We start from the raw sequence: 14524 nt of genomic DNA on the forward strand, positions 1-14524 counted from the left end.
GCCCCTAATTTGCATATGCGGATTCAGTTTGGTATTCTGCCGAATCTTTCACCAAGGATTCGGGGATTAGGCCGAATCCCAAATAGTGTATTCGGTACATCCCTTATAAACACGCTGCTGTGTAGCCATGAGGGCAGCCATTCAAAGTTCAAAAAGGCTCAGGATACACAGCAGATAGTAGATCAGCTCTGTAGTATACAATGGGATGCTTCTGCACTTATCTGTTGTGTATCCTTTGCTAGAATGGCTGCCCCCATGGCTACACAGCAGCTTGTTTATATAAACTAAAGTAGTGTTTCTGAAGCAAAATTGCCAGTTTTAGCAAGGCAACACTGCATTATATTTTCATTACTTTAAAACACTTTCATTGAATGGTGTTACTGTTCCTTTAATTGATATCTGCTATATCAAATGCCTTCAAGTAGTTTTCTTTTGAAGTGTGGCTCCTGCAATCTGCACCTTGTATAATAGGAGTTAAGGGACAACTATGTCTATTAAAGGGATTGAGAATTGGAAAACAAACAAGGTTTTATTCCTGCACCAATACAGCGTCCAGCACGCAACGCCAATGATTACTTACTGTTCTTGGTGGTCATGTGACTACTTGCTTCTGGCAAAAACCCTGCAGTACCATTACACTTTATGGCAGGAGCCAAGTCATTTGGTCATTAACAAGTAGGAAACACCACTAATGCTATTGATCCATTAGTGTTCATTTTGGGTTTCTGTATTCGTTTTTGTCCAACCTTTGGCCTTTTAGCACCTACCAGTAGCCAATGTCTGACATCCTCATTTTACCCCTTTGCATGGGGCCTTGTCGGGTACTCCCTCTTCTGTTACTTTAGCCCTGCTTGCAGGATTCTATAAGAGTGGCTGCTGAAATGAATGAGTGTTGGACATGGTGCTGCCTGGTTTCACTAGCTGGGGTAGTAGCGACAGAAGGTGAGAATGGGATCCAGATGTCAAGTACTGTGTTGCATTTGATTTCCACATAACAGAAAAAAACATCAGACCCATCAATCTATTTCATTTTGGCTAGAGTAGTAGTGGGGATAATGGACTCTGGGAAGGACTGTGGCCGTGGGATAGCAAGCATAGTAGGGAGAGATCGTGCCTATAGTAACAGTGGATAATAGTCTCTGGGAAGGGTCTGTGACTGTGGGATAGCAGGTATAGTAGGGAGAGATGGTGCCTATAGTAACAGTGGGCTAAAAGTCTCTGGGAAAGGACTGTGGCTGTGGGATAGCAGGTATAGTAGGGAGAGATGGTGCCTATAGTAGCAGTGGGATAATAGTCTCTGGGAAGGGACTGTGGGTAGCAGGTATAGTAGGGAGAGATGGTGCCTATAGTAACAGTGGAATAATAATCTCTTGGAAGTGACTGTGGGATAGCAGGTATAGTAGGGAGAGATGGTGCCTATAGTAACAGTGGAATAATAATCTCTTGGAAGTGACTGTGGGATAGCAGGTATAGTAGGGAGAGATGGTGCCTATAGTAGCAGTGAGATAATAGTCTCTGGGAAGGGACTGTGGCTGTGGGATAGAAGGGAGAGATGGTGCCTATAGTCAGGGCCGCCATTAGAATCACGGGACCCCCTAGGCCCCACCCACACGGTCGCCCAAGCCCCACCCCAGATCCCACCCACTCCACATCACAGTTAAAAGACCACTCAGGCTAAAAAAGTAACCCCCCACACACACACGTTATAAAAAGCTATTGATGGTCAGGGCCTCCTTATAAGTAGAAAAACATTGGCGCCAGGGCCCCCCATAAAATTTTTTTTTTTTAAAAAAAGCATTGGTGCCAGGCCCCTCCTTACAAGTATATTGATGGCCATAGGATTAAAGAAAAACAAATTGGTGTTCAGTAGAATTGAACTCATGGCTTCAGGACTTTTTATTGATGGCCATAGGATTAAAGAAAAACAAATTGGTGTTCAGTAGAATTGAACTCATGGCTTCAGGACTTTTTTGCCTCCTTTCGTGACTTTTCACCACTTCGGCAGTTCAGCTTCGGCTGTTTTCGTGGCTTCGGGTCCTTCAACTGTTCGGCACTTCCCGATTTTGGCTGTTCAGGACTTCAAAAATGGCCGCACTGCTTCAGCGCTCTCAAGGGGGGCCGGCTCTTTCAAAACTGCAGCACTGCCGGGCCCCCCTTCATCCAGGGGCCCGGGACACTTGTCCCCCCCCTGATGGCGGCCCTGCCTATAGTAACTCTCCCTACTATACCTGCTATCCCACAGCCACAGTCCCTTGCCAGAGACTATTATCCCACTGTTACTATAGGCACCATCTCTCACTACTATACCTGCTATTCCACAGTCACAGTCCCTTCCCAGAGACTATTATCCACTGCTACTATAGGCACCATCTCTCCCTACTATCCTATATACTAACCGAAGGCCTATCTATGTCCCGAGTGGAGGGGAGGCAGATGCGCACGCAACTTCGGTTAGGATCTATGAGATGCGCGCGCAACTTCAGCCGAAAGACATAGATGCGGCCTTCGATTAGCAGATGTGCTGGAAGGTTAGGATCAGAACAGGTTAGGATCGGGGAGGCAGATGCGCTGGAAGGTTAGGATCTAGGGAGGCAGATGCGCTCACCGTCTCCTTCTGCCTCCCGCCGCCTCTTCTTTCCTGCTCACTCAGGCGGCGACCGCTGGAAGGTTAGGATCTAGGGAGGCAGATGCGCTCACCGTCACACTAGGGGAACCGGTTGCGTACCTGCACGAAAGTCTGTATAAGCGTCGGCCATCTTGCTACTCCTCTGCGACTTTGTCATCCGCCCACTGCCAAATCCGCCCACTAAAGTCTGTATAAGCGTCGGCCATCTTGCTACTCCTCTGCGAGTTTGTCATCCGCCCACTAAAGTCTGTATAAGCATCGGCCATCTTGCTACTCCTTTGCAAGTTTGTCTAATGGCGGCGCTAGCGTCACTCTAGGAGGGGAACCGGTTGCGTACCTGCACGAAAGTCTGTATAAGCGTCGGCCATCTTGCTACTCCTCTGCGACTTTGTCATCCGCCCACTGCCAAATCCGCCCACTAAAGTCTGTATAAGCGTCGGCCATCTTGCTACTCCTCTGCGAGTTTGTCATCCGCCCACTAAAGTCTGTATAAGCGTCGGCCATCTTGCTACTCCTTTGCAAGTTTGTCTAATGGCGGCGCTAGCGTCACTCTAGGAGGGGAACCGGTTGCGTACCTGCGTGGGTGGCCATTTTTAGCAACTGACTGTATTTAGTACTGACTGTATTGATTCTGAAGACGAAAGTGAGAAACTTAACTTCCCATTAGAATATTTAAACACTATCAACAATGCTGGATTACCACAACACAATCTTATACTCAAAGTAGGAACAATAGTCATGCTGTTAAGAAACCTTAAGGGTAGGGGCACACGGCGCGATTTCGCCGCGATTCTGCGCTAAGCGAGTTGTCGCTGCGTTTTTTAAGCCGAAATAGCTTTGCTAACTTTGGCGCTGGCGTCAATGCAAATCGCGGCGAAATCGCTGCGCTAATTCACACGCGGCGATTCGTTTTCTATTGTCGTCCGAAGTTGCCTCGCTGAGCGTTTCCGGGCGACAGTAGAAAAAGAATCGCCGCGTGTGAATTAGCGCAGCGATTTCGCCGCGATTTGCATTGACGCCAGCGCCAAAGTTAGCAAAGCTATTTCGGCTTAAAAAACGCAGCGACAACTCGCCCAGCGCAGAATCGCGGCGAAATCGCGCCGTGTGCCCCTACCCTAACACTAAGCAAGGTTTATGTAACGGTACACGGTTGGTTGTGAAGAGCATGAGACAAAATGTTATCAAGGCAGAAGTGCTTACAGGATCCCATAGCGGTGATACTGTTTTGATTCCCAGAATTGACCTTACCAGTTCTGACCAGGAATTACCTTTTAAACTTAAACGACGACAATTCCCCATTAAGGCTGCATTTGCCATGACAATCAACAAATCACAAGGACAAACATTGGATAAAGTCGGCATTTACCTATCTGAGCCTGTGTTTGGTCATGGTCAACTTTATGTTGCATTTTCAAGAGTGCAGCGTTCATCTGATGTTAAAGTCAAGATTTTAAGTACAGCTCACCAGGGAGAACTCATTCAAGGACAGGAGAACATTTTCACAAAAAATGTTGTTTATAAAGAAATTTTTCAGTAACACTTTACTACCAATAAACTCAAAATTTAAGAATTCTAATAGCAGATAGGTAATAACAAGCAATAGGCACAGATTCACTCTACATCCCCACAAATTAGCGTCGCCAGTTGCTGCCTGGGGATGCCGAGTGAATCAGCACCCATCGCATTTTGCTGCCTCACTGTTGTTACCATTCTTTCATTAACGATTCTTTAGAGAATCGGGGGTTTACTGGTACCTGCTATCCCACAGCCACAGTTCCTTCCAACAGGCTGTCAGCATTTTGGTTGGGGGAGACACATGTTGCAAAATAGAGTAATGTGCCTGTACTTATACACATGTAACATTAACAAGGCTACTTCTGAATTGGCCTCCTATTGTATGGCAAAGCACAGGGAGACGGGACAATGGATCACAAATAACAGCTTTATCTTTGATCACCTCTATATTATTCTCTGATAAATGACTAATAAACTATAGTCCTACTATTACCCAAAGTATTATTTTAAATTAAAATCTGATCTGAAGCAATGCAGAATTAAAACAAAAAGAAAACAGATATCTATGCTTCTGGGTGAGGATATAGCTATGTGTGAATATATGGTAGAATATAATATATAGAGCCTTTTGGGAGGAAATAGAATATATAGATGTAATTGCAGATATTTTCTCTCTCTTTAACCAGGACTTACCTGTAGAATAAGAATCATGTAAAGAAATCTGAATAAATTGATTTTAAGGCTAAAGAGGTGGAACAAAGGAGCTGTGTGTTACACAGTAGGGGAATTACATAAAATTGAGGCCCCCCCCATCCCCAGTCCTGCCCCCATGGAGGGCGGATAAATGATGGAGCAGGGAATGTATCGCACACACAGCTCTTGGGACAGACTTGGGCATCCTATCGAGACATCAGATGGCAGCACTGGGGCACCTACTGAAGTGCTCTGTCCGGCTGGAGCTGGAGAGCTTGGCCAGGGGTTTCCACCAGTTCCCCGTGATGCAGGCAGCTGAACAGGCATTGGAGCGCAATCAAGCGGAGGTGGTGTTGGGGCCCAGAACCAAGGGGGCCCCAATGGTGAAGAGCCTTAAGGACATGCCCGGACCCAGCACCCTGGCCAACCTGGTGGAGTTCTTCTGGCGGGATGGGTTCGGCCATATCCAAGACATTCAGGTATTGAGTCAAATAAGGGGCTGGGGGGCACCCCCCCACCCGGGGCTCCAGGTACTAATTGTGGGGTTCCAGTTGCTGTCTGCGTGCAGAAGATTTGAAAACTGGATTTGCTGCAGATTTGGGGGGTTCAGGTGCTGACTGAGGGTTCCTGCTGATGTACTAGATTTGGTTGCTGATAATGATGCAGAAGGTTATCTGATGAGAGGGAATTACTGGGGTGCCAGTTGTGTGACTGGACATATCCCAGTGATATGGGGTCTCTTTCTTGCACAACAAGAGTTAATATCGAGTAAATCCAGCAGCAGGGGGAGGAGGTCCAGTAGTGCGGTTGTGAAAGTGATTGTTGGAGTGCAGTGATGCCCCCCAGGATCTCTCCCTTGTGCAGGTGAACAGGGTGCAGTGTGAGTATCCGAGAGGGCAGAATAGAGCTGATTAGCAGCCGCTCCCCCCCCCCCCCCCGCCATGTGCTCCAGCAGTTACACAACTGGAACCGCACCAACTACTGCTTCTCTCCACCCTGTCTGGGGGAGTCATGGATCCTACTCTGTAATACTCAAGCTGGATCTGCCCCTTGGGGGCGTGTAATGGACTGGAGAAGAGTAATATTACTCCCTGTGTGTCACCCAGCTTTGCTCTGCCCAGTAGGTTGGGGGATTCATAGCTACTTCTATGCTGCCTACTCTTTATCTGCTCCCCTTGCTTGGGTATTTCTCACTGTGTGAGACAAGCCCCTTGGTAAGTGTAATGGAATATCGGGAGTGGGGGCGATTATTATGTAGCCCCTGCTTGCATTTACCTGCTGAGTTAATAGCTCTTATTGAATGTCACTGAGATTGCCTCTTTGGGCATGTAATGGGTTAGAGGGGGGTTAATTTCTGAGTCAACCAGACTGAATCTCCCTACTGGGAGGGTGTAATGTAATGAAGAGAGAGGCGTTAACTCTTACTGTGCCACCCAGCAATGGGAAGGGAGGGAGTAGTATTTCTTCCCCAGTATTATTCACTATTATAGATTCACTTTTAACCCCTAAAACACTCAAAGTGCAGTGAGGAAGAGAAAGGTGGGGAGGGATGAAGCAGAGGTGGGAGGGGGTCAATGTGGGGTTGTTGCTCAGTATTCAGGAGAGCAAACCCAAAAGAAAAGTGTAGCTTGAGTCTCTGCTTTCCAGTAGAGGGAGGGGGGAGGACACGTCTGGGCACAGAGCCAAGGTGTGTATTAGTGGGGCACGGAGACTGGCCGAGGAGGAGACATGAGTGTCACAACCAGAAAAGCAGAGAGAGGAGAAGGCAGATCAAAGAGAAATCATTGGCACTGAGATGTTTATAAAGCCCCCCCCCCCCCAGCAAGGTGCAGGGAAGCAATTGGGTAGAAGAGATGGGACAAGTCAGAGATGGTCAGGAGAGAACTGCTCCAGCCTGCAGAAAAAGGGCATTTTAGTTACCTTTCTACTGGTGTTCCAGGCATCCCTAAAACAAATGTCTCTATTTGTATGTATGCTAGAGTAAAGATTCCCCCACTACACATGCACAGTCTGGAGTCACCAAAGGATTAAAAGTAAGGATCAAAGGTAAAGAAGAAACGAGATGCCAGCACAGAGTGTTTTTCCACTTAGTGATCTAATTCATTGGGGGTGTCCAACATTTTGTCACTCCCCCAGTGAAATAGACTGTACATGCCCTTTAAAATCTCTAAGCCGCCTATAGAGGCCTCCCATGCCCATCCCAGAACAGTACTATAGCAGACCCCCAATACTGCCCCATTGCCATACCTGATAATAAAAAGCAGAGTAGTGCTAAATGCTGTGTGATATCATATTTCCAGTGATTGTACCACCAGCACCACATCCAGTTTGGCTTCAACTACTCATGGTGCCCACTTGCCCTCATTGCAGAGTCTATGAAGTACTGGTCCTGTTATTGCAGAATAATTCCCTCTCTCTATATTTTTTAAAGCAGAACAGACCTTGCTGTGTTGCTTCCTTCTCGGTTTGCCTTTATATAACAGCTGCCTCTTTGCACCAGAGGAGGGAATTGAGTTTTACATCTGTGACCTTCTCCCTATACCCGGCTCTGCTTTCTACAGGGCTGGGATTGGGTTTTGTCGCTTCGTGGGAATGCTGCCAAGCGTCTGGGATGAGTGAGAGCAACATTCACACAAAGCAAAAGCATGACCGGGGTGGGAGTGTTAGGTTTGTTACAAACCAGCCAATAAGCACAAATCAAACTGGAGATTTTTAAGGGGCTCTGAAATCTATAAAGGACACATTATATCATGCACATGGCGCCTCTCCTGCCCCCAGGGGAATTGGTTTTCCAACAAGCTCATATATCCCAGCAAATGCAGTCAGCTGTAGCCAACCACAGCAGGAAATGAGAGTGCAGGTGGTTAAGTCCCTTACTTCATCCTAATAAAGGGAATTATCCCAAAAATTCCCTTAGGATCTCTGCCACTGTGACAGAATGCTCTGTTATACAGATAGCTAGAATCTCAGCCATAAAGCAGGACAGGACTGCTGCTTTGTGAATTTAAATGATAATGTAACATTTCCAAAATGATAATTGGTTTTTTTTTTTTACATAAAACTGCTTCCAATTCCAAAAGTCCAATTCTAATTTTTTATTAAAGCATTCATTGCCTGTTGAAGCTCATTTAAAAATCTCAGCTGTCAATAAAATATTGCCTGCCCCTCCTAGGCATAGAGGTGGAGCAGACAATTACTTTCACTTTCCATTCAGCACTTCTTAGATGTCACTGTCTCCCCACATGGGGATGGACATCAGGTCCCCCATTCTGGTGCACAAATAAGATTCTGATATGATGCAGGGCTTGCCTTAATAACAAGGTCCACAAAATGGCTCCTGCCTGCTTTCTACAATTATGAATTCCCAGACTGAAGGAAAGAGTGATATAATTTACATAGTGTAATTAAAGTTAATTTTGCTTGACTAATGTGATAAAATAGGATTTTGAATAATTTCTTTGGGTGACAGGGCCCCTTTAAGGAAGCCAGTTGGATGGGGGAGAGGCAGGAAACAAAATAATTCTGCAATTACAGTATAATCACTTGCATTTCAGCCTTCTGGAGGATCATGGTAAATGTATATGTTTAGCTTTAGAATTTGGGGTTCAACATATTGCCTGTCTCCCCCTTACTAATTCTAGCAAAAGCACACGCGCCAGTATGGCCGGATATTCAAGTCACACTTTGGGCCTCAGTTTGTGGTGTCCATCGCTGACAAAGACTTGGTCGCCCAGGTGCTCAGGGCAGAGAGAGATGCCCCCCAGAGGGCCAACATGGAGTCCTGGCATGAGTATAGAGAATTAAGGGGCCGATCGACTGGACTCATTTCAGCGTGAGTTAAAATTGGGGTTTCATTTACTAACTCTGCCTTAAAGGGGAAGAAGTAATGTTCTGGGCAGACACCAAACTGTAACCTCATGCTGTGCCACCTAAGGAAAACAAAATGGCAGATCCAAGGGATATGTTTTGTTGTTGTTTTGCAGGGAAGGGGAGAAGTGGCTGAACATGCGAAGTGTCTTGCGACAGAAGATTCTCCGGCCAAGGGATGTGGCCATGTATTCTGGAGGGGTAAATGAGGTCATTGATGATCTGGTAAAGAGGATCCGCAAACTTCGAGCCCATGAAAGCGATGGACTGACTGTGACCAATGTTAATGATCTGTACTTCAAGTACTCCATGGAAGGTTAGTAGCCTCCACAGTCACATAATCTTTTGTTAAGTGGAACTCAAGCCCAAAGCTGTTTTTGGGCAATGAAAGAAATGTCAGATTTGTCATTATAAGCAACCTTCCAGTCTACACTCGTTGGTTATTGAAAGCAGTGTCTGTTCCTTTCTGTTCTCTTGTTTTGACTCTTAAAACAATGCCAAATAAGGCAGTTTCCTCCAGGTCTGTTAATCAGCTTGCTTCTGCTATATTGTTTCAGGAGACAGAACCAGCAGTGCAGAGGTTATCAACAGAGTTGTGTTTGTTTGTACCAGATAGTCACTGGTACAAACACAAGGACCTATTGGATACCAGTGCCCACTGGAGAAGCTGTTGGTATCAGAATGTTTTTCCATACTTTTCTTTTTTCCCTCATCAGCTATTGCCACAATCCTGTATGAGTGTCGTCTCGGGTGCTTGGATGACAAAATCCCTCAGATGACAAAGGAATACATTAAAGCTCTGGAACTCATGTTCAGCATGTTCAAAACAACCATGTATGCTGGTGCCATCCCCAAGTGGTTGCGCCCCATAATCCCTAAACCGTGGAGGGAGTTTTGCAGGTCCTGGGACGGACTCTTTAAGTTCAGTAAGTTTCTACTTATTTATTTCTTCCACTGTTTCTGTAAATAAACATTACTACATAACAATGGTCCCCAGAGGCCCCAATTATCATGAGAAATGGTAAAATCTATACTTGGATTAAGAGAATTCCACCTTCTCGCCAAAGACAGATAATGCAGCTTTAAAAAGAAGGTTTTTAGTTAATAACCCATGGGTCTTATTGAATGTTTTCTGAAGCTAAAATACATTTAATATAACTGATGCCACATCTTGCCCCTCTCTCAGAAGGCAAATAGTCAGTGTGATCTATTTCTCACTGCGCAGGTCAGATCCACGTAGAAAACCGACTGCGGCAGATCGAGTCCCAGCTGGATAAAGGGGAAGAGGTACAAGGGGGCGTTCTTACGCACCTTCTGCTCTCCAAAGAGTTGGACTTGGAAGAGATTTATGCCAATATGACAGAAATGCTACTGGCTGGTGTTGATACGGTAACATACAGTTCTTGTGCTTTTTGTTCTTCTTGGAAAGCTGATGGAGTGGTTGAGAGATGTGTCCTGAGTCCTCTAGAGCAGCAATAAGTGGTAGAAACTTGTGAGAGCACCAGGGATAGTAGGCAACAGTAGAGGTTGAGACAGTGTGACAAGATAGAGAGCAAGATGGAGACAGTAGAGCAAGATGGAGAACATAGTGAGGTGGGAACAGTAGGAAAGCATGGGGACAGTAGGACAAGATGGGGACAGTAGGGCATGGTACAGAACACAGTGAAATGGAGGCAGTAGGACAAGATGGGGACAATTGGGCAAGGTGGGGACAGTAGGACAAGTTAAGATGTAGAACACTGTGAATTGAAGAAAGTAGGACAAAATGGAAAAGACAGAGTAAGATGGTGACATTAGAATGAAGTGGAGGCAGTAGGATAAAATGGAGGCAGCAGGACAAGATAAACAATTGGGCAAAATTAAAAGAATGATGTTTCCCTCAAATATTAGAACCCTCATTTCTACCCTATAAAAATCAATGCTAGTTCAGTTTTGTCTTGAAGTAATTTCTAACCTAAAACATATTTCCCCCTAGACTTCCTTTACTCTTTCTTGGGCAACGTATCTGCTGGCTAAGAATCCCGGTATTCAGGAGAGTGTATATCAGCAGATTGTGCAGTACTTGAGGAAAGACCAGGTTCCTACTGCAGAAGATGTTCCCAAAATCCCATTGGTCAGAGCTGTCGTCAAGGAAACCTTGAGGTGATATTGGGTGGTCTTGGATTCCTACCCCAAGGACTGGGATATCCTATACAAATGTTAAAAGGGAACTAATTCATTCAAAAACTATTTTTGTGTAATGGGGGAAAAATCGTGAATGAAACACTTCTTTCTCTGCTTCTGCCCAGGCTCTTCCCTGTTTTGCCTGGGAACGGCAGAGTAACCCAGGATGACTTGGTTTTGGATGGATATTTAATCCCTAAAGGGGTGAGTATAGAAGTAAACTATTTGATTGACTGATAAAACAATTTAGCACTTTCTGCATCAATGTCTAGGGCTGGGGAGGTATAAATCCCTTTTGTAATGCAACACCTTCATTATTATAATGTTAAGTAATGTAAGTACTTTGAAGGGCACAATGCAGACCTGGTGCAGAAACAATGCAGACCGGGTGGTCTGGACCTCTAAGGTTAAGAAGAAACCCACCTTTAAGAGCTGCTGCACATGTGGGAAATAATGGCGCTCTACTTGATGCATTATGAAGCCACGCATATGGAGAGTAGTAAGTTATGGTCCGATTTGCCTTAGAGAACTAATACTTTGGTTCTGGAGATGGTCTGTCCCACTCCTGGCAGTGCCCCATTGGAAGAGACGTGAATTATTAAATTAATCTTTATACACAGGCCAATAGGCTGCAAAACTCCGTTACTCAGATGTCAATGTGTACCCTAATGCCTGGGGAACTGTTATTCCATGCAACCTTACTAAAATTTCCCCACACTTTTCTCTTTACAGACCCAGTTGGCGCTCTGTCACTATTCTACATCCTTCGATGACAAGTGCTTCCCAGCTGCAGAAGAGTTCAAACCAGAGCGCTGGATACGCAGTGGGAACCTGGAACGAAAGGAGAACTTTGGTTCCATCCCATTTGGCTATGGAATCCGCAGCTGCATCGGTCGGAGAATCGCGGAACTGGAGCTCCATCTGTTGCTGATTCAGGTAGAACCTCTGCTCAATGTTTGTCATCTTCCTAAGCAGGATGGCTGGCAAGGGGTTAGGGCAAATATTCTAAATATTGCAGATGATTAATACTTTCGCTCTAATCTGTGTTGCAGCTTCTTCAGAATTTTGAGATTAAAGTGTCGCCCAAAACAACGAACGTTCTCCCAAAAACCCACGGGCTTCTTTGTCCAGGGGGAAAGATCAACGTGCGTTTTGTGGACCGGCATTGAACATATCCAGAAAAGATCCCAAATACCCCCCTTCTGCACTCCAAGGTCTACGGGGACGATTCCTGTGGAATGGATCTCAGTGGCATTCAAGGACGATGCACTGTATCTCCCCCCACTGATTGCCATATAGTGGCGCACAATGGACAGCCAGTCTCATCCAGCCCAGTCAATTTAAAGGTCAGCATTCCAGAATTGCCTTAATTTGGTGCCCATGGCCAAGACAAAACCTCCCTAGACCTCAAACTGCCCTCCCCCCACTGTGTGCATAGAGTAACACTGGGGATGGTACTATAATGCTAGTGTTTATATAGTATGTCTCAGAAACTTACTCTGTGTCCTTTTTAATCTTTCCTGCTTTTTTCTCCTTTTTTTACTCTTTATTTAAGCTTCAAGCTTCAAGTTCAGCATCAATATTTTATAATTATTCTTACTGTGGCTTTACTGGTCACTAGTCCAAACAGTGATATCCTGGGACAATTTGCAATTGGTCTTAAGTTTTTCATTGTATGTGGATTTGATTTATTTTGATTTTTGTTCCAGTTTAGCATTTAAGAAGCTATTTGGTTACTAGGGTCCAATTTACCCTATCAACCAGGCAGTGGTGTGAATGAGACACTGGAAAAAGAATAGGAGATTGTTTAAATACAGAGTGCCGGCTCCACTGCTTCCAGCCTGTGTTTTTTTCTGCTGGCTGAGAGAAGCCGATCTGCTCCCTTTCCCAGCTCCATTTATCTGCACTGAATAGAACAGCTTCTGCTTGAGCCTATATAGCTCACTCCTGCCTTGCTGGGCACTTCCTTTTTTGGCCTGTAACATCTAGAAGTAACATCAGACAGAAGTGGCCAGACCATTGGGGAGGTTGGTACTATTAGGGCTAGCTAGTGGACAGTAGTGGCAAGTGAGTTCACTTTAGGAGTGAAAGTTAGAGAGGGCTAGCAAGCACAGATAGACTGTTGTCCCAACAAGGAGTAATAGTTTGGGCTAGAACTGAGGATTCAGGTGTAGGTTAGTGGAGAGCCTACGGAAGAAGCTAGGGCATTGTATGTGAGGTTACAGCAGACAATAGGGGGTAAGAGATCCTTAGCAGAAGGAGCCCCTAAACAGCATAAGACACTCCTGCCAGTGCATTCTATAGGACAAGGTCCTGGAGGCTTCAGAAGAGAAGCTGTGGTGTGTGAGTAAAAAGTACTGTGTGATAAATATCCTTGGCAACCAGAACCCTCGTCTGACCTGCATGATGTGCCCTGCAAGAGGCTGCATAACAATAAGGTGTTTGAGTCCATTTCATTTATTGTGACCGGGAGTTCTTTGGGCAACTAAGACCTCAAAACAAACTAAATTCATAATTGCAGGCATAATATGTGGCCCAAAGCACTTCATGACTGAAACAGCATGTGGCCCCAAAGAATTTAATGACAGGCATAGCACATGACCCAAAGCTTTGTATGACCTATGCAGTGTGCGGCCCCCAAGCATTTTATAACAGGCAGTGTGTGTCCCCTCCAGCCTTTCATGACTGACAGTGTGTGGCCCTAAAGCATTTCATGGGTGGCCAGCATGTGGGCCCTCAGCATTTTATGACAGGCCCTGTGTGTGGCACCAGCATTTCACAACAGGCACAACATGTGGCCCACCAGTATTTTACTGTATTGCAGCCCCGGTGTTTAGGAACAACTTCACCATTCACATGAGATTCCTTGATGATTGTTTATACTGAGACCAACACCAATGAAGTTCATTAACTGCGACAATGTGACCATGGCAATGCCAGACAGGAGGGGGTCAGACCACTGACAGGAGCCTCCATAGAGGGGTTCTTCACATGTGTGACAATTGAATATTAATAAAAATAGGGATATGTGAGTACATAGATAGGTCTGTATAAGTATGCAGCAGCTGGAACTCTTGCCAATAACTTTACAAATCAAAAAAATAAAGTAATTTATTGTGACAATATTTCTCTGTTAGCCAGTATGGGGCGCTGTTTTACCATTAATGATTTGACAACAAGAGATAATTAAAGTATAAAATAAAACACAACAAACAGATTTTTAAAGGCTGAAGCTGAGGGCCCAGTAGGAACTCAGGCTCTAACCATGACCCTTTAAAATCCTTGACAAATTAATTAATGGTGTCATCTTCCATTTACTTTGATTTTGTGTGTGGGATAAGCAGTTATTAAGGAACTGCAGAGCTTTTACATCTACAGAATTCTTACTCACGCTTTCATGTTCATTAGCCAATAGCCATGGATCTGCGCTGGGAAATCTGCAAGTACATTTTCTTACCTTAACTACAAATATAACTACTGCATGAAATGGGGTTACATTGAGCAGCTATGGATCTACACAATGATAATGGAAGCTACTGACATTGCAAAGCTCTGTTGCATTCTACACTCAATAGGCCATTTAAGAGGTTTCTTGGGAGCTGCAAACAACCACAATATTCTCCTTTTAGACTTATAGCCAATCAGAGAAATAGAACATTC

General features: G+C 45.1%; 2 protein-coding genes across 2 annotated transcripts in view; both read left to right on the forward strand.

Annotated features, from left to right (window-relative positions):
- ercc3.L (excision repair cross-complementation group 3 L homeolog) overlaps positions 1-14524 on the forward strand; it is a 54067-nt gene that overhangs the window by 17298 nt on the left and 22245 nt on the right. The gene's annotated exons all lie outside the window — the stretch shown is intronic.
- LOC108701260 (cytochrome P450 27C1) lies at positions 4421-12694 on the forward strand. The gene is made up of 9 exons (XM_018235651.2): positions 4421-5313; positions 8476-8666; positions 8818-9017; positions 9418-9627; positions 9927-10090; positions 10677-10843; positions 10990-11068; positions 11597-11800; positions 11917-12694. The coding sequence occupies exons 1-9, from the start codon at positions 5056-5058 to the stop codon at positions 12031-12033; spliced, it is 1590 nt and encodes a 529-aa protein (XP_018091140.1). The 5' UTR covers positions 4421-5055; the 3' UTR covers positions 12034-12694.

This window comes from Xenopus laevis, chromosome 9_10L (assembly GCF_017654675.1).
Source record: "Xenopus laevis strain J_2021 chromosome 9_10L, Xenopus_laevis_v10.1, whole genome shotgun sequence".
NCBI lineage: Eukaryota > Metazoa > Chordata > Amphibia > Anura > Pipidae > Xenopus > Xenopus laevis.